At 37.4% G+C, this 23,973-nt stretch overlaps 1 protein-coding gene across 11 annotated transcripts in view; it reads left to right on the top strand.

The window, feature by feature from the left end:
• The window catches only part of CPEB3 (cytoplasmic polyadenylation element binding protein 3), an 80,658-nt gene extending 65,750 nt beyond the window's left edge, over positions 1-14,908 (top strand). For all 11 annotated transcript variants that reach the window (XM_088059591.1, XM_088059586.1, XM_014250388.2 and 8 more), the window contains 4 exons: positions 4,222-4,340; positions 5,622-5,736; positions 8,414-8,595; positions 11,162-14,908. In XM_088059591.1, coding sequence (XP_087915717.1) covers positions 4,222-4,340; positions 5,622-5,736; positions 8,414-8,595; positions 11,162-11,389 — 644 coding nt within the window. In that variant the 3' untranslated portion in view covers positions 11,390-14,908. The remainder of the gene's footprint in view (positions 1-4,221; positions 4,341-5,621; positions 5,737-8,413; positions 8,596-11,161) is intronic.
• The last annotated feature ends 9,065 nt before the right edge of the window (positions 14,909-23,973 follow it).

Raw genomic sequence — 23,973 nt, forward strand, 5'->3', positions numbered from 1 at the left:
CTGGTGAAATCAATGCATGTGACTACCCAAAAGCTCTTCTAACTTGCTATGCAGAATGTAGAGAGGAAATTCTTCTCTTCATTCTCTTAATTCTGCCACCCAACCTCAGTGTTATAAAGCTGGAAACATGTGACCCTTCGATTACGATTCCTGTATCTAATTTTGCAAGTCGGCTGAATTTTGGGAAGTAGGGATTTCAGATCAATTACATATGAAATCGACAGATGATATGCAGACATGTGACTTGGAGATTCAAATACTCTTTGACCTCATATATAGCTCTTCATTACAGTATTTCACTTTGTTTGAAAAGATCCCAGATTCTAAGAACCAGAAATAGGTTAATCCTTCCCTGTTGGCTATATAACATTTGCGTGCCAAAATGCTGGCTTTGTACCAGAAGATTCAGCACATGGTTTATGCATTTGAACAACAATTTATTTACTGTTGCTCTCAAATGCAAGAACTTAAATTATTAATTACTATGAGTCTTCACAAGTTGAGCATAAAATGGTACCCTTCAGTTGTTATAATAAAATTTAACTAATTCACAATTAACTGAAATTCCAAAGAACAACTTGATAGAACTCAATCTACTCTGGACTTCATTAGGTGAGAGACCTGTGCTGTTACTCCATTAGTACCTTTCTGAAATAATCCTAAATAATTTTTAGTCAGGAATAATTCAGAAACAATCCTTTCTGAAATAATCACTTCATAACTAGAGACTGTCCAGACAACCTGTATTTTCATAATGTTTGTAATTAATCACTTAAACTGAACAGAGTATAAAATTTCTAATATAACAAACTTCATCCCTACCTTTCCCCATGGGTTACAAAACACAGTCAGTGATTTCCTTTTACTCCACCAAACTGTGCCTAACCATGGAGCTGTAAAAGGAAGGTGTTACCAGATTTAGAAGAATAAAAGAAAACCTTTTCTTTTTTAAACATGCTCTTTTCACAAATGCTGTGAAGTGCAGTCAGGCTTTTTCTGGTGAGCCATGGCAGGCATGAAGCTGGATAATCTTTAACTCTTGAGAAATATTTTGCTTTAGGTCTTTTCTCATAAACTCTACCAGCTGAGGCTTGTTAAGTTAAATGGTTGTCCACAGGGCCAGTAAGTTTATTTTCTCTCATATGCCTAATACATGTAATGCATGTTCTGCCCTATAAAGGTACATGAGTAGTTCTTTTCAGTTAATAACGTTGAGGAGGGATGAGCAGGGTACATGCACTACTGGCTAAAACTCCAGTATGACTGCCTGTAATTTGTACCAATGTGCCAGTTTTTAACATAAAAGTATGAATACCACGATCTTCTTTTATAAGAAAGGCCGAGTAGGCACCTTAATACACTTTCCATCTAGCATATTGTTTTGAATAAAGAGGTCACTGACACCTTATTACAACCCATGCTTTCATTAATACAGAAAGATTCCCATCATTAGAGAAGATAGGCCAATGTTGGTATTAATTGAAATAGAGATTTTATTTTTTTCATGGCCGTTTAGGCTGGCAAAAATGCTTTTATGAGACTGTAACAACTTTATTTAGTTCCAAGTGTATCTTGCATTTTAAGTGGCAAACTTGTTTCAAGCTTGTGGGAGACAGTGTATTTGCCAGATTTTCCAGTTTATTCTCAGCAAGGTTAACTGAAATTAGACCAACTGGACTAAATTACCCTTTCATATGGAAATTGTGTCACTGTTTAGATGTCAGAATAGGACATGTACAAAGGAGCTTAGTTCTTATACTGCTTTCTGTAAAGTAATGGATCTTGGAACTCCGGGTCGAAGATTTCCTAGGCTGGCTTCATAAACTAGGGAAATTAATTTTCTCCTCATCCTCCCTCTGCTGTACCCTTTGAAAAGTTGTAATGACTTTTCTTTTGCCAAAATAAATTGTAGCCTTTTCCCAGAGAATTGCAATGTTTATTGGCAGTACTGCAGTGATGTGTTGCACCAACAGCAGAGGAGGAGTAGGATTGCTTCTGCTCTGCCAAGAATCCAAATATCTGTGGATAGAGAATAGCTGTAGTCAGGTTGCTGTTTTTTGAGGCCTCAAATATCTTGCCTCTTTTACTTTATGGAATGTGGGTCAAGAACAGCCCCTTGAGCCCTCAAACCTTTTAGAGTGTGTGGTCAGATAAGAAAGGAGCACTGCTAAAGTTTGGTTGCAACCTACTATCACAGTGTGCTACCAAAATTCTGCCAAAGAGTATTAAAATTTGGAGGTTTACTTCTTGGGAAAAAAATGATATTTTTTAAAGTGATACAATATTTGTGAAGCACAGATAGGAGAATATGCTGAAGCACACGATGCTGGGGAATTTGAAGCAACTTTTAGCGTTGCTAAATTGCACCTAGCGTGTGATAATTCTTTATTCAGTTTTGGCACGGGTATTTTCCAATTTAATTTTTTCATACTGGGACCTGAATTCAAAGTGTATCTTCTGCTATAGAGTTCCAATCAACTGAAGTGCATCCATGGAAGCACATGTTTTCATGGATGAACACTAGATGCAGCTCTAAACAGTGGCATTATGATGACCAGGGTAAGTCTTCAGTAGTAGCAATGCTCATGGGTTAGTTAGTAGAGCTGCTCATGGGGAAAAGGTGTACCTTTCTGAATTTAAGGGTTTTGCATCCCTATGTGCCTCTAGAAAATGAGTAGAAATACCTTTAACTTTGGCAGATATCTTTCTTGACCTTATCAGCTTCTATGATCCTAATATTATCTGAAGTTCTTTCTGTTCTTCATTTTTCATTTTCATGTAATCTTTGTTACTCTTCAGTACCAGAAGTCCTTGAATGATTGGAATAGATGTGCAGTTACCAGGCTTTGAAGTAGTGCTGGACATCATGTCCAGCCTCCATCATGTCCATCTAGTCCAGCCTCCTCCTTTTCTAGGTTAGCACAAGGCTGCTCTGTAAACAGTCTCCATGTCTTTGGTGGATGCTTGTGAACCCCGCAGCAGGAGAATGGTTTATTCACAGAGGTCTAGAGAAGTGAGGAGCTTTTACCTCACTGAACTTCATGGCAGGCACTAGCCCCAGGTTACAAAACTGAAACCTCACCAACTTGGACTACTCTTCTAATCTAGCAACCAGAGAAAAATGACAAGTATCTGTTTGGTTAATTTTAACTGTTTGGGGAAATTATGATCATACCATTTACTGTACCCTCAAAGGGTGGTCACCTCCAACTACCACAGATGTAACCTCTCACTGTGACCTAGAAACCCCTCCAAAAAAGAGACACAAGTGGCCAATTACACAGGTTGCCCAACATGTTCACGTTGAGAAAACTGCTGTAGTGACTGTGGAGCAGACGAGCAGTGCCTGCTCCAAGGGAGTCCTCTCGACCAGGCAGCTCCAGTGATCCAGCAGCCTGGTGTTACCTGGCTGTGCTGAGTGCAGAGAGTGCTGTATTATTTTCACTTCTCAGGTAGAAGCAGCATGGGCTGCTTGGGTCAAGTCTTCATACAGATTTAACAACATTAAATAGAACTCAAGAAATAGCTTGGCAGCTGCATTCAGCAGAGCACTGAGTATACACACTTAGCTTTACTGGCTAATTTCAAGTCCTAAAATTCTGAATCACATGAAACAATTTCAGTAGACTTTCTTCTTTCTTTTGAACTGCTTTATTTAAATCTAAGTAACAACAGCAGGTCTTTTATTAATAATAAAGCAAAAAGCATATTGTTCTTTTTCACTGGGCTTACTATTTTTAGTGAACTTTTTTGTATTTAAGTGTGTATGCATAGAATATTTTTCTGTTTACCTATCCATCTTCTTAGCCCTCTCTCCTAGAATTTATTAATTTTATATAGTAAGCAGACATTTTGTGCCTCAATTGTAAGATGTTAATCACTGATACCAGCAGATACCACTGATAAATAGCTCAAATACAGTTGTTGGATAATAGAAGCCCTGATTCACCAGCCTATATTCTCACTGCTCAGAATCATTAATTAATCAAATAAACATCCTCAGATTGCAGCAAATACTCTTGTCTCTATTCTGAAATCAGTACTGTGGGGATCTGTAATGAGGGGATATGTTCAATGAATTTAATTTATGAAAACAAACTACCAACCTTACCAGTTATTTGTAATTTGTATACCTTACCCAATTCTCCAGCTTGTTTGTTTAAAAAATGCTCTGTAAATTAATCTGTTACTTTTCTTTCTTGTGCCCCTATCCTTTCCAAGGTTACGCCTTTCTGCTGTTCCAGGAAGAAAGCTCTGTACAAGCTCTGATAGATGCCTGTCTGGAAGAAGATGGAAAACTTTACCTATGTGTGTCAAGTCCCACAATCAAGGATAAACCAGTAAGTAGCTTATGCCATGACACTCACTCTGGTTGCTAACCCATTTGCCGTTACTCTTTTCAGTTAATAAATAAATAAAAAATACTTAGAGTTAATTATTTGTTATTTCCTGTTTCTGACCTTGCTGTTATATTGAATTGACTTCCTGTATCAGCATATCATGGCTTTAACATTTGTTTTTTTCTGATAAATGCCATATTCAATTACCTTTTATATTTGATACTCCTGTTGTGCTTCAGGAGTGTGCACCCTTTTACAGCGTTAGCTGTAAAACAATGGAATGGTAGTTTTTCATCTATTTGCTTTAAGAGAAAAGAAAGCCTTATTGTGATGAAATGAAGAATACTTAACTCTGCCAAATTAAGATCCAGATAGCATCAAGTATTGCCTGTATTTCATTAGGTTTTAATTACTGTTTTTTATGCATTCAATACCTAATCAATTCATAATTTAAGCCTCATTTACCTTACAGAAACTATGGGGTAAAATCAACTACTGCAGACAGCTATAGCAGGATAGAAGACTGCAGCAGAATAGTAGCCTGTTTTTATTGTTCACATCTCTAACATTCTTTAATGCTGGTCGGTTTTTGTGCCTATGGAGATACACAAATGAGGTGGAAACTGCAGACAAATAAGATAAAAAATGTGCTGCCTTTTAAAAGTACTATTAAAAATCTTTCTGAGATGAATGAACAATGCAGGACTGCAGCACAGTGAGCAGGCTTGTGTGATTTCTAGGATCAAAAAAATGGATTGATGAACAGCTTTACCTCAATAACTTCTGAGCAGTTTTTTCTGTGTAATCTAAAGATTTCTTATCAGCTGTGTTGCCTGCTCAATAGAAATAGGTATTCACATACAAATTCCTTTTGTATCCAAGCGCAGAAATTAATTTTATCAGCTCATATGAGTTCTTTTAAATTTGTGGATCACTGTATGTGATTTCAGGAAAGCCAGAAGCCCAAACTGCAACTGTAATTGCACATTCTACAGGTTTCTTCCTATGACGGTGATTAGGGGCAGGGAATTAATGAGTGTAGGAGTTTGTGATGAGGAGATTTAACTCAAGCCTGGCCTCTAGAGGTGATAAATGAATTGTCCCCCTTCTTTCAGATACTTAGATAAGGTACATTCTCACATTATCTTGGTTCTTATAAAACAAGCGTAATGCTTTTGAAAAGTTCAAATTTTGTTTTTAATTATAGGAAGATTTGGAAGGTTTTTCTTCATTTTAATTAAGTGGCCAAGTTCCTCTGCTAAAAATGATCCTGTATTACAGGTGCAAATTCGACCTTGGAACCTAAGTGACAGTGACTTTGTGATGGATGGGTCTCAGCCTTTGGATCCAAGAAAAACAATCTTTGTTGGAGGAGTTCCACGGCCTCTCCGAGCTGGTGAGTAGCAGGAAAATGTAGGGCATGTAACAGATTAAGTAGAAAAGACGAGGAAAGATAAATAATACCTGTAAAAGATCAGAAAATGGACCCTGTGTTTTCCAAAGACCACAGCTTGCTTTCCAATACAAGGAGTCTCTTCCTGTTTACAAAATACCAATGTGAACATTTTTTACCTTTTAAATAGGTTACTAATTAGGATTGCCAATAGAAAGAGTTTTCCCCAACATTGCATAATATCCTAGAACTTGGCTGATTTTTTGTAACATAGACCATCTTAATCCAAACCCTGATTTGTTTGTTGAGGTGCAGACAAGTTTCCCTTTCCTTTGACTAGAAGACAAAGACCAGACCCTTCTCCCAGACCCTTTCCAAACCAATTCCAACCTCAGCTCTATGATTGCTGTTTCACTTTTATTCAACTTTACGTTAATTCTTCCATGGACCTATGGACACGGCTTGTCAGCTATTGACCCGAAGAAAAATTTCTCACAACCCAGGTCTAATGGTGGCCTCACATGGAAGAACATTTTTCAGACTTACTCCTAATGTAGCTTCTTTCTCTCGATTTTTTTCCTTCACCATTAGCTCTTTTTCTTTACTTTTATTTGCAGAGCCATAGACAAGACTCCTTAACTTTGGGCCAGAGGAAAGATTTATCCCAGCCCAGGACTCCTAGCAGTCCTCATTTTGTTTTGAAGGCCCCATTTGAGCACTGCTCCCAGTCGTAGCTCAACCCTCATTTCTTTCTTCTAATCCTGACATTCTTGGGGAGCCAACAACAAGGTCATGAAGCAATTTTAAACATTTCTCCTAGCTAGATCTTTTGGCAGCCCTCACTTCTGTTTATACTCCCTTTCCTCCTCACTCCGAGGCAGCTGCATGGTTTGTCTTTCTCATCCTCTCAACCCTAATCCTAATCCTGGGAAACTGTGGTAGACAAGGCCTCTCAGTCACTGTCTGGAAGAAAGACTTCCCTTGTAGCCCTCAGTTTCCTTCAGCAGCCACTTTCCAGCCCACTGGAATTCAGCTCCTCACTTTATCTTTTGCCTAATCCTAAATATTTTGGGAAGCTGTACCAACATCCTGTAGCCATTGCTGACAGTAAGATTTCTCTTATTCCAGGTTCCTTTGGCAGCTTTCACTTTCCTCACCACCTTAAAATAAGGCCCAATTGTAAGGTGGTAATTATGTAATTAAACATTAGCTCATTCCTAATGATAGCCTTTATAAAACTGTATGCCATTTGGCCTGTCATAGATCACATTTGAAATGCATTACATTTGAAAACTGATGCCTCTAAATAGGAAATTTCTCCAAAGCAGACCAACAGTTTCCATTTCTTCTTGTTTGCAGCTTTAAAGATTGGATACAGAAGTTTTCCCTAAGATATTTGAACACTGCCTGGTTTCTTTGCCCTGGAATCCTATATATTTTTTCTCAATTGGCAAGCATAACTTAGTGGGACTACTATTGCAATTGTGTTCATTACATTTGTTCCGTACTATCAGTTTTTGAGATCACTACCCAAGTGATGATTCCAAATCATTAGAAAGCAGAAGAATTTATTAATCACTACATTATGCTGGTAGTTTTTCCTTACTCTTTGGAGCAAAAGTATTACCTGGTTTGGTAGAATGAGTCAGACATTTGCTTGCTTGTTGGAAATGGACAAATCAGCATATGGTCTTCCCTGCACACATATTTATATAAACACATATACCTATTTGATTTACTAATGAGCATTTTGTGAGAACTATGAGAAGTTAAATATTTAGTATATTGTGGGTTTTAATTTTATTTTGGGTAGTTAAATGGTAACTTGCTACAGAAAGTGTTTTCACACATTAGCACTAGAAAATGGCTGACTTGGCAGGGCCTGTACAGGTCTCAGTTCTTGCACTGGCCATCTGACAAATCTGTTGGCCTGTGAGGTTTTACAGAGAGCTTGGCTCAGTGGCCATACAACCTTGCACAATTTACATGGCTCTTCCCTGCTTTCTTCAGCCTCTTTACTACTTCCTTCAGTTCTTTCCCTTAACTTTCCTTCTCTATGTGTCCTCAGCCATGCACTGTCTGATTTTATCAATGATATTTTTAACTTCTGTAGAGTTGTTGATATCATAAAAAGCAACAAACCATTTTAAAAGATCCATAACCAAGATAATGTTCTACCAAAATACTAATTTAAATTGCACCTAAAATGCAGGCTTGCTTTAGCTGTAGGAAATTCAGATGTTTCACAGATTTTTGTTTCAAATGTGAGGCACATCTTTGATATCTTTTGGACCTTAGTACTTAGGGCAAAATATCAGATTCTAAAACCAGGAATATCCCTAAGTGATCTTACATGCAAACTAGCATTAAAAAGGCTACCAAGTACCAGGGTTTTAATATCCAATATTGTAAATTCTTGTTCCTCTGATACCTACTTTAACAGCATAACTGCATTTTTTTTATACTTCAGCCACATCAGCTTTTTACAGATTCTGGTTTTTTTCCTTTATATTTTACTATAATTCATATAAGGTTGATTCAATCTGCGTTTCATTTTGCAATTTTAGACTTTGGAAGACACGTCTGATAAGGCAAATGTTGCTTTTTTAAATGCAACAATCCAAATGCAACACTGTTATTTATGTTAAATCTATTATATTTAACAATTGACTTCTTGCAGTTGAATTGGCAATGATTATGGACCGTTTATATGGAGGTGTCTGCTATGCTGGCATTGATACAGACCCAGAGCTGAAGTACCCAAAAGGTGCTGGCAGAGTGGCTTTCTCCAATCAGCAGAGCTATATTGCTGCTATCAGTGCTCGCTTTGTCCAGCTCCAACACAATGACATTGATAAACGGGTAAGTAAAATAGCTTGGAGCAGAATGGTTGTTATCAAACTGTACAGGTATTTAAAAAAACCCTTATTAGCGCTGTAAATTCTGTTCCTCAGATGACATTTGTCAGTCTTTTAAAAGCTTATTTAAGCATCTAAAGCAGAGTGAAAAAATACTTTAAACATCTTAATAGTGCTAAACCCAGAAAATACTTGATTGTAAGCTCATTTGTCCTTGGTTCTCTTTTGAATTCCATATGTCAAATTCCATAGCATTTCCCAGCTTCTTTCTCCTCCTTTAGATGTTTGCTCATTGTGCATCAGTGGCTTTTAGTTTAGTGACTACTTGTGTAGCTTCTGACAATTTTGCTATTAGGCCATTTTCTGTCAGTAGTGTAGGTCTGGAGTTGAGGTCCCTAAAGCACAGGTTTATTGTAAGTAAAATAGGTAATGCTGACCTCAAAAGTCTCGAGAATTATTTAACTAAAACCAAATGCCAAGAGATGCTTGGTAGGCAGAAGGGGGTGAAATGAGATGGTTTTGTTCAGTCCATATGATAACCCTAAAGGGCTTTTCAAGTGTAAAGTTACAGTAGTCACTGAAATTTGACTTGAACACATTAAAAGAAAGCATTATTTTATTTTCCAAAATTAGTTTTTTCCTTTAGACCTTCTGTCTTCACCTCTTGATTACACATACAAACAACACCCATTATTTTTGAGGGCTCTACATTTAGAATATTCAAAAGGACACACAGCATACACTACTGCTATGTATTTTTCTGACAGGGATGGCTTGTTTTTTCCTTAATCCATGTGTAAATGGTGTGTAAATGGTTTCTTCAGAAGTCAGTTTAACAGGTATTGGGTGTGTCTGTTATGTGCAATATGCATATAAAGCCACACAGCTGCAAAGTTCAAACTATTTTGACTGTCTTTACAAGTCTGAATTGTACTTTTTTCAGTTTCAAGGAGGTCATAGAGTTGTAAGTTCTCAAATAATTTGTGTATGGTGCTTTACACCATATTACATTAACTAAGACAAGGCTATTCCTAAACATTCCTTATGCATTAGATTCTGACAAATCTTACAGAGATATTGAGAAGATTACTTTTGGAGTCAACCACATGTTGAACCCTTTGAGATTTGTAAATGAGCCATGCTTGCTAGAGGGTACTTTCTAAGCTTTAGGTTAAAGCCACCAAAGGTGACTAGCTAGTAATTTTTTTCATCTGTTCTTTTTTCACTTGGTGGACCGATAATTTAGGGTCATTTAAATATCTTTTATCTGTTTTAAAAACAGATTTATGTGTGAGTTTGAAGAACATGTATGAAGTCTCTTAATGAATCCTTAAATTGTAATTTTTAAATCTAATAAATTGAAATCCCTGAACTGTACAGCAGACATTCTTAAAATTATTTCACAATTCATGCTTGGGAAATCTGAGTAGGTGGGGATCTAGAGCTGTGCTGGACATTGGACCTGCTTTCTTCCAATTTCATTTGAGACAGTTCTGTTTTATTTTACATGATGCTTCTAATTTTAGTGATATGGCATATGATATTCAAAATGGCAGTTACTCAGCCTTGTTCCATGCAATACTAGTAGCAGGGTGTAATTAAAAAAAATAGATTGGCAGCCCTAGCTGTTCTTCAGGCAAGAAATGTAACTCGCTATATAAGCTTTACTTCAAAGGAGTAACATTTGTTGAAGTGTGATCAGGATAAGCTGAAGTAAATTCGGCATAAAGCTTTCTTGTAGAATGTGTTTCATCTTTCAGCTTAACATCTCATTCTATGTTTCTTTAAATCTCTATGTATTTAAGTGTTGTTACTAGAGTCAGGTTTTCCTTGCAATATACAAATTGTGCCGGAGTGGCACTTGTACAGTTACAGCAAAATTATTTATAATATATGTATACTTCAAGTTTTTCTGTCTTTTCTAGTGCAGTTGACTGTACTTAAACCACTTTATAAACAGCATCATAGAGCCATAAGAATTAGACATGCATGAACTCATGATTTCCCTAGAATGAATGAACACTCAATTTAAATGTGTAGGCACAATTCATAGGAACATATTCAACATCTGTAATAGCATTATTGCAAATGCCTAATCATGAATCAGTCCTGCTGTGTTTGGCACAAATGCTTTAAAAACAAAAGGCATTCCAGCCCCAAGTTGTTTACAAATGAGTGTAGGACAAAAGTCAGCAGCTCTCCAGACTTTTTGTAATTGATAGCAAGGCCCTAGTTGGAACTACAGTGAAATTTTATTGCACCTCAAGAGCTAATAATCTTTAGATGGTGATTTCTGCCAAAAAAAAAATTACTGTACTTCCATTTTAGTACTTTGCCACACCCAACTTTTCCAAGGAATGTTGAATAGTTATGAAAGCACACCCTTCTTACTTGAGATTTTCTGACAGGTAAGGTGCATGATATGAAAATGTAACTACCGACCTCTTGGGTTATACTGCATCAGTTGAAACCCTGCAGTAGAGCCAGAAATAATGAAAATATTGGGGTTTGTGTTCCTGCTTAGCAAAACTGTAAATATTTTTACAGTTGTTTTCTTGTCCCTGGTGCAGGTGGAAGTGAAGCCATACGTGCTGGATGATCAGATGTGTGACGAATGCCAGGGCACTCGCTGTGGTGGAAAATTTGCTCCATTCTTTTGTGCCAACGTTACCTGCTTGCAGTATTACTGTGAATACTGCTGGGCCAGCATACACTCTCGTGCTGGGCGGGAGTTCCACAAACCACTGGTAAAGGAGGGAGGTGACCGGCCCCGCCACGTCCCATTCCGCTGGAGCTGAACCCTGGCCGCACCCAGCAAGAAGTACTGGAGTCAATAAAATTGAGTGAAAAGAGAGCGCTGCCTCAGGGCTTAGTGTTCTGGAAATCTGTGCATTCGTCCTCGACTTAAATGAAGATGGGTCTTTTTATTACTATTATTATTATTTACAGTCACATTACTGAACTCAGTGTCCAGTATAATACAAACCGGCAGAGTGTAACTGTACTGATTTTGCACTTTGATTCACACAAACATCTGCTTGGTACCTTAATTTCCTACACAAGACTTGTCACTAGTGACATTATGTAGACTGCCATTCTCATCAGTCTTCACTGGGCTGATGTGTATGTGATGAAGATTTTTTTATTGTAATTATAATTATTTTTATTTTTAAACTGGAGCATGCACTTATTTTCAGAAATTTAGACTTGCCCCTAGCAGATGACTTACCAAAGGTAATATTCACAAGTAGGTGGCAGATGTAGCAAAAACTTAAACAGATATTCAGCAATCATTAGTTTGGGTCATTTAGAATAGTAATAACCCTTAAAGAAAATAAGCCTTTAGTTGCTCTCGATTTTGACTTGTAAGGATGATACCTCATAAGCTGGATCAGACGTTTTTCTTTTGTTTTGCTGAGGGTTTTTTTTTGTTTGTTTGTTCTGTTTTGTTGGGTTTTTTTGTTTTGTTCTGTTAGGTCTTTTAGTGTTATGTAAATGTATGCTGCAATAGCTTTTGCTGCTATTAAAATGGTATTACTAATACCATAATACTCTATTCAGGCTAGGGTATCAATTAAAAATGAATATGTGATTAAAATAGTGATGGCTGCTGAAAGGAGATCAGTATAGCATACAGAAAAGCTTCCAAGGAAGGTCAATATTTTTTGACTGCATGTTTACTTAATCAGGTTGCTGCATGCAATAAATTTTATATATGTCTAATATAAAACCTGCCCACAATGCACAAATTATGAATCTACGTAGGCTACAAAATGCTCAGTAAGAAAAAAAAATTGATTACTGACTGGAGGAAGGCATGCCTCAGTAAATGTAATGCTTCTGAAATTAGGATCAGCCCATTACAGAATGACCTATATTACAACAAATATAAAAACTAGCTGTAGGATATTCTTAAAAAAAATTTGTGGATGGTAGATGAAGTACTTTGCGGTGCTCTGTTATATATCGTGCAATTTATTTTATATAGTAAAGTGATTATGTCTAGTACTGTGATCAAACTTAACTGTTAAAGCCTCTGTATCTGACATTACACATTTTTGACAGTTCATAACAGGTACATAAACAGAAATGAGCTCTTAGTTAAAACCTCTCTCCTAATGCTTGCATCATTTATGTAGCTGCAGACCTTGTCCAGAATACCAAAGAGCTCATGCTGGCGTACATACACTACCAATTAGATAGTCTGTCAAACTAATAACCTAGGCACATTTAAGAAAGTTAGGAAACAAAGTGGTGCTAAAGAAATGTCTGCATATAAAAGTAACATGAGATGTCTGCTCTGTGGACGTGGCGTTATCTCTCTAATCCCTGGATGTATCCTGTGAAGCTTGAATACAATTAAGACCTGCTAACACAGTGGACATTTTTTTAGCATGAGCTATGGGGCTGCAGATAGCATATAAATATAAATACACTTGGTATACTAATGATTGTGAGAATGTGTACACTATTTTTTTTTTTCTTTTTCCTCCTTTGTTTTTGCAGTTCTGGGGACAATCTGACTGGATATGACACCGCATAGTAGATTTAAATGTTCTGGGTTTTGTTTGTTGTGATGTCCTTCGTTGTGTCTAATTTAGTAAGTTGGTTTTCCCAATGTTTAGTTGCAAGTATTGGCTTTGAAAGGATTTTTTCTGTTTTTGGAGAAAAAAAAAAAGAAAAAATAGTTTTTTACTGGTTTAAAATGCTTATTATAATTATCCCTTTTGAAGTTACTTCTGGGCGGTTTTGTGATATTGCTTTTCCCAGCCCAGGTGTCTTTTCTGTTTTTTTTTCATCTGTACAAGACATTTTGTTATGCACTACTTTTTGTATCTAGACAGTTTTCAACAGTTGGCTGATGATTTTTTTTAAAGAAAAAGGCATGCTTTCTGACTGACATGATCTTTTGCAATACCTCAATTTTGAAATATAGGAAAGAAAATGATATTTTCTAAGTAAGTTTATTCAGAAAAATATATATTAATTTAATTCTGCAAGAAAAATGATTTAACAGATGGGTAACTTTATTTTTTTCATGCTTATTTGAGTTTTTTTGAAAATGAAGAAGTTAGAGCTTTATAACTGTAATATTAAAGATCATAGCTAACCTACAGAAGTCTACCTAATTATGTGAAAGAAGTAAAACTTTTTGAAGAAATACCCCTCTTTCATGTAGAAAAATACTCCCAGAGAGAAAGAGAGTGAGAGCGAGAGAAGCTGGAAAATGTACAGTATAGCATAATGTTGGATAAAATCTGAAACAAAATCATCATAAAGAACAGGTGTAAACACAAACTCCATTTGGTGCTGAAAGTTGTGAATAGAAGGTGAAAAAATATTTTCCCTTAATTTGTATATTTATAATCAAGTGTGATTATGCACGACTGACCAGAATTGTGAGAGTTCTTCTGTTTGTATTTTTTTAAAGAGAACTTTTTTTAGTTTATTAAATTATGACATGCTCCCTTTTGTTTTGTAAATGAGTGTGCCCCTGAGTTGTTAATATGTTATATTAAAAGAGGGTCCTTCAAAAAAAGTTATTTTTTAAAATATGGAGTTCTGAACTGCAACTTGACTAAGAAGCCCCTGGGTACAACAGGTCCTATTGTGGCCTTTTCTGATGTGAGACTTGAACTAGTCGATTTTTTTGAAGGCTAACCTAACCTCGACTATTTGTTGTTATGTGCAATACTGTTTGTACTGTTTGTATAAAAAAAAAGAAAAATGAAAAGAAAAAAGGCATAAATCTTTATTGCAGATTTATTTTCATTGCAGACTTTAGACATTGTGATTCACTAAAATCATTTTTCTACTGTCAAATATGTACCTTTTCTTCATGCTGGTATTTTTTCAATAGTAATGTAGCCTTTGTACTGAGACAAATTTTCATTGTTATTTTTAGAAAGATTTTTTGCTAAGAAAAAAATTAAACATATTTACATATTTTTCATTTTTATTTCGTATTTTCTTTAAGGAGTGCTTTCTCAACCATTAATATAGTTGTTTCTGGGAGAGACTTTCATATCTGGTCAATGTCATTAATATTATTTTGTATTTTTACTTGGAATAAATTAATTTTATGATGCTGATTCTTTAAAAGTTTATTTTTTTCATTTTCAGTTATTTTTGAAGCTAAAATCTTTGTAATATTGTTACTAAAGTGTCTAGTTTTTTGAAATGCAAAGCTTTATGTATTAACTTGCTGATGTGGTTTACAATAGTGTGGCAATGATGAAAATGGTTGGTTATGTAAAGTGATTGGAAAATTGTAACAAAGAATTGGGCAATAAAATGACAGAATGAAGCAGAAAAAACGTGATATTTTGAAAAGCCTTTTCCTTTATCAAAATGATTTAGGGAGATAATAGGGATGTCACAGTACCAGTTCGCTGTCTAGATTTATACACCACCAGTGTTGATGAAATACTATTGCCGTTATAAGGAACTAAATCTATTGAACAATGGGTTTTTGACCCTGCCCATTCAGCATAATTCTTCATTACTTTTCCTGTCATGAACTCAGTAAACTCTCTTTTCGATAGCCTTAGACTGAACCTCCTAAAATATATATTCTTCATTGTATTTTGCCACTGTGTTATTTATTTAACAAAATTGCCCCTTTCCTGCACAAGTCCCTCTCTGCATGCGTTTCTCAGTGGCAGCGTGGAGCAGACTGTCAATGCCCACAGCATTTCCTAACCCAGCCACCCCACGTGGGTGGCAGCTGCCAAGTTAATGCAAAATACTCTGTCCATCCCCTGGTAGCAATGCAGTAACTCATATTGCCACCACGTCTGAACATCTGTTCAGCTTCTTTGTCTTTCTCCGTTCTTCTCTGCCTCTCTTGTGTCTTTGTCCTTTTTTTCTTTTGTATTGGCAATACCAAGGGCCAGTATCAAAACACTTTTCACCTCCATTTCCATCACCTTTGTTTCCCTATGCAGCCAGAAGAAACCCCTTCCTGAAGCCAGTGACTCTGTTCTGGCACCTGACACAATCCAGACTAAAACTGGTGTTGCGTAAACAGGGCATACAATGACTTTCTCTAGACAAAACTCTCGCTTCCACAAGTTGCTGATGACCTTTTAGACTTCTGCTCGAGTGTTAGAGTGGCTCGTCCGTGACTTGTGGGAAGAAACGTGCCCAGAGTTGGTCTATTGTGTATCCTCTGTGTGTTCAGTTCTGTAAGTAATGTATAGACTAGATCAAATAGTGAAGTAAAATTTAGACTCAAATTAGGTACTACTGGTTGGAATGTACACAAATTGCAAACAAAGGAGATTAAGGAATGAAGAGGGAATAAAAAAATTCCTGCTAAGTGGTACAAAGTTTATGCTTATATTTCTGCCAACATGCTTGTATTTTATAGCCTGCTAGCAAGGCATGGGCTAAAACAAATTGTATTGCAAATATGCAGTTAGCAAATAACTTTGCTGATTTCACTATCTGTTAGAGTAGTAAAAAAAAAAAAAAAAAAAAAAAAAGAAAAAAAAAAGAAAAAAAAGGCGCTTAACTGGGAAAAGCTCCCATGTTAATATTTCAGTATTGTGACATCTCTACTTGCAAGGTATGAGTGAAAGATTAGTCACAGATTTGTAGAAATGTCTCTTTTGTTTAATCTGGCTTGTATGTAGTTGCTTTTATGCTACTTTGTATGATGTCAGCTAAACCCTTTTTCTTTTCCTTCCTTTCTTTGTTTTTTTTTTTAAACAGACAAACTTCTTAATCTCTGCTGCTATAGTGTTCTATCATACCACGGAGTATTTTATATTCATGTTAGTGACTACTCTATACCCCAAATGGGTAGCTGGTCAGAAATCACATTGGTCGCATAATTCTGACACACTCAAATTTACATGACAAAAAGTTCATCAGTAAGTAGAAAACCAGGGTGCTAACAAGAGATAATTTTTGCTCTTCTTTCTTTCCTGGATGTAGTTCTGTTGGGGTATAAAGTATTAGATATTTGTAATTTTACTGTCAAACTAATGGACATAACTTTTAGAGCATTCACAGCTAAGATCTCTGTACTTGTTTTTCAACTAATTTTAAATGTACTGTATCTTTTATTACATGTTCTCTTAGATTGTTTTTTGCTAGTAATTCTAACAAGGCTTCTTCCTTTTTGGCTTGGACTAATGCTTGTATGGAACTGCAGTACTGTGACTAAACATGGAGCTCAATGCTGCTATTGCTTACAACTGCTTAAACTTTGTAGTTTGGACTTTATTTTTTTCTGTAATAACTTATTAAATATAGTTGTATGAAGTACTGATATTTGTCATCCTTTGCACATGCTAAGGAAATCTTGGGATATGCATTATGGGAATGTAAACTAGATAGAAAAGACCCAAGTCTTGTAGTGGAAAACTGTTTACTAGATAAGGTTAAGCAAAGACACACCTTATATGCACACAAACTGTCTTTTCTAGTTACTTAATAATGCAAGTATATGGTCCACTTATGTGTTCTTTCAAAAATGGAAAAGCCACCTTAAAGAGGTATTTATGGTAAACTGAATGTAAATACAAATACATATATCATAGAAATATTTCTGGGAATGTAGAATCAAGTGCCTTGGGAAAAGGAATTGTTGAAATATTTTCTCTGAGCTAAAGAAAAGTTGCTGGCTAACATTGCACTCTTTTATTAGCAATTTAACAATGGTTACAGGCAGAAATTAGACTGATCAGTTAAAAAAAAAAAGAAAAAAAGCACTGCAATAGAAGTTTGTAAAAGTTTATTTTTTAAGAATAGGAGACAGTTAAAGGTCAGCAATACAGCTCTTTGGAATGCCACAGGACACTTCCTTGAAAAAATGTGAATTCTATGTCAGGGCAAGTGAAGGCCTCAAGAATAGTGCATGGTCTGTCACTGCTTTCTTTCAATGTCTACATAAATGCAACTCAAGAGCCCTGCTGAAACTATCAGCACTAGAAATTACAGGCTGACTTGTTTTCAAACTGGTACTGAATAATGGTAACTTTCAGGAAAATGGTCTGCCTGCTCTGCCAGGAGAAGTGCTTTTACAAGGCAGTGATCTGTACTATTCATTCCTGGACTGAATGAATGTATGAGTAGCTGTGAACTTCTCCTTACTTCAGAACTAAATTTGAGAAGGGAGTTCTTAAAAACACCTTCCAATTAACTGCTTAATTAAGTATAGCCTCTCACTGTACAATATTCCAAGACCATCTGGACAAAAAGCAGTCTGAGTTTAGCCCCACCTCAATTAAAGAGGACAGCTGTGAGAAGAAGTGCAGCTCCTCTAGACCTTCTAATCCCCAATCCTTCCCTTCTTGATAAAGTCAGCCCTGCTGTTGGCAAGGTACACTGATACTGACAACTCCCTTCTCCAGCTGATAACAGCATTTACCTCAGCCTTTGGCTGCACTAAAAAAAGGCTGCAGTGACTTAATTTAAACCAGAGGACTGAAGTACAAAAGGCTGCATGGCCTTTTTTGCTTCTGCTTGATATATATTATTTTGGCAAACTTAAACTGAACTAAAATAGTCACCTATGTGACTACAGAAGTGTATTAAGCCTATTTAGACAAGCTAAACATTTTTGCACTCAAAGCACCAAAGCAATGTGCCCCCCCTCACACAGACCTGCAGAAAAGCTGTAGCTTAGCTCTTAAAAACCATAATCTGCTTTCTTCTGTTTACCAAAAGATAAACACCATGCACTCAGGGGGAGAATTGCTATGTTCTCTCCCAGGGTTGAACTAAGAAATGGGTTTTAAAACAAGGAACCTATGTAACCTATTTTCATAAAAATGTTACAAGCTACTTGCAAAACCCTTATAGCACACAATTGCATTATGAGCACAGGATGAAGTTGGATGCACCAGCTACACAAACGATGCCTGTTCAAATGAGTCCCCTCTCCCCCAGGGCAAGCAAGTTTTTGCAGTTCATTTTGGGCGACAAACTGCTCATACGGCAATTAAAGAAGGAAACATGATAAATATCCAGAAACCTCACCCTTTTCCTGTTTTTGAAGGAGAAATAAACTATCAGCAAGTATAAAGTCAATAAAGGCAGGCCCTTGGCAACAGCTGGGACAGAATTCGTGCTGTCCCAGCCAGAGCTTAGTAGCTTCCCCATGTCTATGCCTACCATTACTTGAGTACCATGGGAGGCACCCAGGGCTAAATCAGTAAAACCAGGTCTCCATTTAGGAGCTTGAGTGATGTTTATTTGCTACCAGCTTCCTGAAATCCCCTTTGAGCTGCTGCCCTAGCATTGCTTGGGCCTATGTTTTTGTGAACAGGAATATATAAAACTACTTGGGCTATAATACTTCTCAATTGTTCAATAACCCAAGATCTACCTAGATTCTCAGGGTATTCCCTGTTTTTTTGTTGTTTTTTTTTTTTTTTGCCTGCAGGCCTAAATACAGAAAGCACTTGCAAATGTATTTATCATATTTGACACACTGGAGAACAGAGGTGTATTTCTACTTCTCTATCCAATAGCCTGAGTGGTTAAAACACTTGGGGATATCTTTATTTTTTACTATTTTCTTTTTCAAAATTTCCTGCACTATGGAACAAGAACTAAACCTATTTACTCATGGTTGTGGCAACTACTCTTAACTATTTTGTGATACGTATTTTTCTATCTACCAAGTGAAGAAGAATGGTCTCTGGAAGAGCATAAACATCACCATTAAGGTAAATAATCAAAGTGGTTGTTCATAAAATTATATATAACAAGATCGTGCCCTCTGATACACCTTCCTGACTTCCTTGCCAGCTTCAATGTGTATCCACTGAAATGAAAGTCTGAAAGAGAGATAGATAGATCTGGTACAGTTCATATGCAAAATAATTCTGGAAAACACTGCCAGAAGTCATGGCAAAGATATATGACCTCCTCTGTCCTCCAAAATCTTTGCCTTTTAGAGTTACAAAAACCCCTCTAATCTCATTTTCAGACTACAGAATATAGTCGGAGTCAAATAACAACTGTGAAATTCTAGGAGATGGGCAAAATCCTGTTCAAAATGTAGCTAAAACCTCCAGCCGTGCCTTGTGCATATTGTTGTACTGGGGGCCCACAGAATCACAGCATAGATCCATGTGCCAGAAATGTCCTGCTGAGCAATCTGCCTCTACCTTTCTTACTCTGACTGGACCTGCATGCTACCATTTGTAAATGGGAAAATTTTAGTCACTGACAGAAATAAGCAAGAGTATTTGATTACATTGAACTCAGGACAGAAACCAGAACCAACAGCTCCTCCCTCCCAAGTGTGTGTCCAAGCCTTTCAGTTAGTAAGTAATTCCTATGTTCCACCCTCTTCGTCCAGAGAAACTTGATTTGTTTTATATAAAGTGGAACAGAAAGCAAAAGCCTTACTCCAGTCACAGGCATGTAGTAATGCAAGTAAGTACTACTGTTGTGAGTTGTCTTGGTTTGAAAACATGAGTATAAAACACTCTCTGTGATAAACCACCCTGAAAAGCAACTAAATACACCCATGTTAAAGCAGCTTGAGTATCTCTGCATCACATTTACTTACAGGTGCCTAACTCAAGGACCAGGATTATGCTGTGGCCACCACAAGCTAAACAATTAAACACAGTGATGCTCAAATTCACCATCACCAGCATAATTTGTAGATTCAGCTTTGAGACCTTGATTTGTTTTTCCTTTTCTCAGTTCTTTTTTTCTTTAAATGTGTACATTAGGTGCTTATATTAGGTTCTATTCAAAGATGCTAAATATTAATGCCAAACAGCAGAAAATACATTAACAAGCACTGAAAAAAAATTATCTGCCATACAGAGAAAAACGTCTCTAGTCTTGAAGTGCTGAAGAACCTGCACTATATGAGGCAAAACATAGAACAACTGATAATGCAATCACACCCCCTCACACCCCTCCATGCCCTCACCCCAATCCTACAAAGGACAAAAAAGCAAATCCAGAAATAAAATGTTCTAGCGCTTTTCTGTTGAGAAAATTTAGAGACAGAGAAGTACCATTACTTTATGGCCATGCAATGAAAGCACTACCCTCAGAGCAGAATAGGATATAAACATGACAAACTGTGGCGGTCTCTTGCTAATGTTTTGTTCTGGAAAAATCCATCAGATACCAGGGAACTTCAGTGCTACAATTCCTTCAGTAAAACTACTTCAATCACTGCCCTGATAAAAAGTTTAGTATAGACTATATAGCCAGAAGGCCAGAAAAAAACCTGGTCATGAGGAGATATGACTTACTGAGTCTGGAAATCTTTACACTGTTATATAACCCAGTAACTTCTGTAATTAACTCCCTGCTGTGTAATGGTTGTTGACATATAATCCTAAATGAAACTGGGGGTTGTATGAGACAAAGGAAAATGAATGCTAAGATATGTGATATCCTCTGCATTTGTCAGACTATTCTTACACAACTTATTAGAAGAAACCCTTAAATTTACCTCCATCCTCTGAGTCTTTGCTCCACTGAATAGAGCCTATAGAGTGTAGAGTACATGTATAAAGTAAGAGGAAAAGCAGGAAAGTGTGGGGATGAACTGCTTCTGCAGTTTAGACTTTTATTAACACAGTAGCTGTGACACACAAAAGGACTCTTCACACAAACATAGCTCAGTCTGCCTTTGACAGAGCAACTGAAGCCCTGAGCTGAAGATGTCTGCCACTGCCTTTAAGTAGGACAACCACTTTTGTTTGGAAAAGGATCTTAAGGACCATCATTTCTGTCTTGTGCTTGATTTCTTTGTAGTTTCTGAATGACATATGAGGGCAGATAGGTGACAATGGCCATTCCACTGAGAAGTGATGCCAGGAATAGGACAACACTACATGACATTCTCCTTTTACTCTTCTAAGTACTACTCAAGCTTATGCACTCCTAACCTAGTTTGAGTAGAATTTAGAACTATATTTATAGCAGCTTTTCCACTCTGGAAACTGCCTTCACTTGCAGAAAGGATGTTCTCTAGTAATTAACTTGTGTATTATAAGCTGCAGTATTGCCCCCGAGCAAAACAGTTTGGGCTAAGCCTGTCCGCTTTTGATCCCAATTCCCTAATCATGGATCACCCTCTTCACTTGTGTTTCTGTCAAGTGTGAAGAGTTCATGGGGATTGGTTGTATCAGTTCTTTTCACAGGGGAATTAAGCTGCATTCAAAATGCTGCAGGAGGTAACGCAGAGTCAGCAAGTCGCAGTGCCCTTCTCTCAGACAGTCCTCTTAAATCATGCTCTGAAGGAGAGATATAACAGAAATAGCATTAGCCAGAAGTGTACGCTTCATATCAAATACTCAAGCTGAATCTTTGCCCAATTTCCACACCAATTCCAAATGTGCTATCAGATTAGCAATTTTGGGGGTAGTTGTCATCCATTTTGTGATTCTTGCAGAAACAGGACTGTGAGAACAACTCATTGGCCCCAGGAAATGGAGTCAGTGGAGTCACTCAGCTGCAATATGCAAATTCTGAAAACTTGGTTCTCTCAGCTTTCTAAAGCTCAGGCTGCACAGCTGAGCCAGAGCCCATGTGACTGTGAGTCTACCCAGCTCTTGCTAAAATGGGTTCTCCCTGGCTAACTCCAGCACACATACTGTTCCCACAGACCGAGCCTGTCATCACCAGCTGCACCACCTGCTTGGGCTCCTGGGGCCCTTCTGCAGCTCCTCCTATTACCGAGCCATTTACTTGTAATAGCCTCACCCTGGCAGGGGGACAAAGCAATCAGGGAAGATGCTGGTTCTCTCTAGATCTATAGAACATTATATCCTTTCTGAGGCTTTAGAAGGTGCTGGTATCACCCCTCTTTCAGTTCCACCTCTCCCCACAAGCAGAGTCCTAGACATACTCTAGACCCTCACACATCTCCTCAGGCCATCCTTGCTCTGAAGTATGAACATAAGCCTCAAGTGCACAGCTGAGGAAGGGACAGAGCAAAACCTCACTGGGCTGTCTGATGCAACCCACTGAGCTGCATGCTCCCATTTATTCTACAGTAGCCAGGAAAATGTGTCATAAACTGAACCTCACTTCTTGCTGCTTTGCTTGGAGATATTTGAGGTGCACCTGGGAACAGCTGTGGATTTGCTGACCGTAGTTCTGTCAGTACAGCTGACAGAAGGCCCCAGCTACTTGTGCTTTTTCCAGCTGGAGGAAGAGCTGAAGAGGAGGAAGTCAGCTAGGATGCAGTGGGGAGGGTGGTGTCCAAGGCACTCATTTAGCCAGACCAATTCTGATGTGAAGTTACACACTTAGCTGTAAATGGAAAAAAAGCTTCCAAGGGAAATCTTGCCTTTCTCCCATTTTGACCTAGGCCAGACAGGACAGGCTCTGCTCTTCAAGGAAAAGATGTGATTAAAAAGGATGAGAGAGGACTACACTGTAGGGCAGCACTGTCTTCCTATTATAGGCTCATTCTTCCACAGCCAAGGGGGAAATGGCTGATGGCCTGCAGACATTTCTTAGTACAAGTAAATAAATAAAAAAAAAAAAGATACAAAAAAAAATCACTGCCCAGAGGAAAGAAGAAACCCCCTCACATACAGGTTATGGTGCAATACAGTGAAAGATCATTTTTTTAAAAAAAAATCAGGACAAGGATTAGCACCTTAGATTTAAATATATTTCTCTTACTTACAAATGTCCCAAACAGTCCTTCCTCTTCCTCAAGATTTAAGCTTCTATAGCTTCCCCACACTGCCCTGAACAATATTTATCTCATGTATAGCATGGAGCTGATGTAGCTTCATGTACTAGTTCAAAGGAGCTTACACATTTCTCTCCCAGTCCTGGTGCAAAAGCAATTCTGTTTCCAATACATCTCCTGGCTCTTATTCTGTACTGCCCTACTTCTAAACTTTGTGGAACAAACACCAACTTTGTAAAAGTGTGTGTAAAATTTTTGCCAGTTGTCTGTGTTCCTCTTTCATGCAACCTAAATAACAAATCTCAGCTTCAGCCATCCACATTGTGTGGCCTCTCAAGTAAACCATCCCACATTTATTCCAATCAAGGTATCTGTCCAATGCATAAATGACAGAGTGTTGCAGGATGGAAGCTAAAGCAGATTTGCTGTCTGTGCTGACAGAGCAAAGCAGGCTACCAGTTTTCTACCATGAGAGAGTAAAGCAGAAACGTTGTTAAATTTGGAGGAAGACTCCTGGGAGCCAATATTCGAACAGCTATATAAGCCAGAAATTCCCCAGTCAGCAATTAAACACAAGCCTGACTGACTGGAATTACTTATGTGCTTAAAATTACATGGACACTGAAGTAATTGCCAAACTGGGGCCAACAGCTATATCTGACATGGTGAGCCAAAACATTCCCTACCCCAGCATGTACCAATGTTCCTGCTCTTGAAACTGTACAAAGACCTGTGCCATTA

Source organism: Pseudopodoces humilis, chromosome 9 (assembly GCF_049639895.1).
Source record: "Pseudopodoces humilis isolate 2021_Gansu_Grassland_sample_001 chromosome 9, ASM4963989v1, whole genome shotgun sequence".
Taxonomy (NCBI): domain Eukaryota; kingdom Metazoa; phylum Chordata; class Aves; order Passeriformes; family Paridae; genus Pseudopodoces; species Pseudopodoces humilis.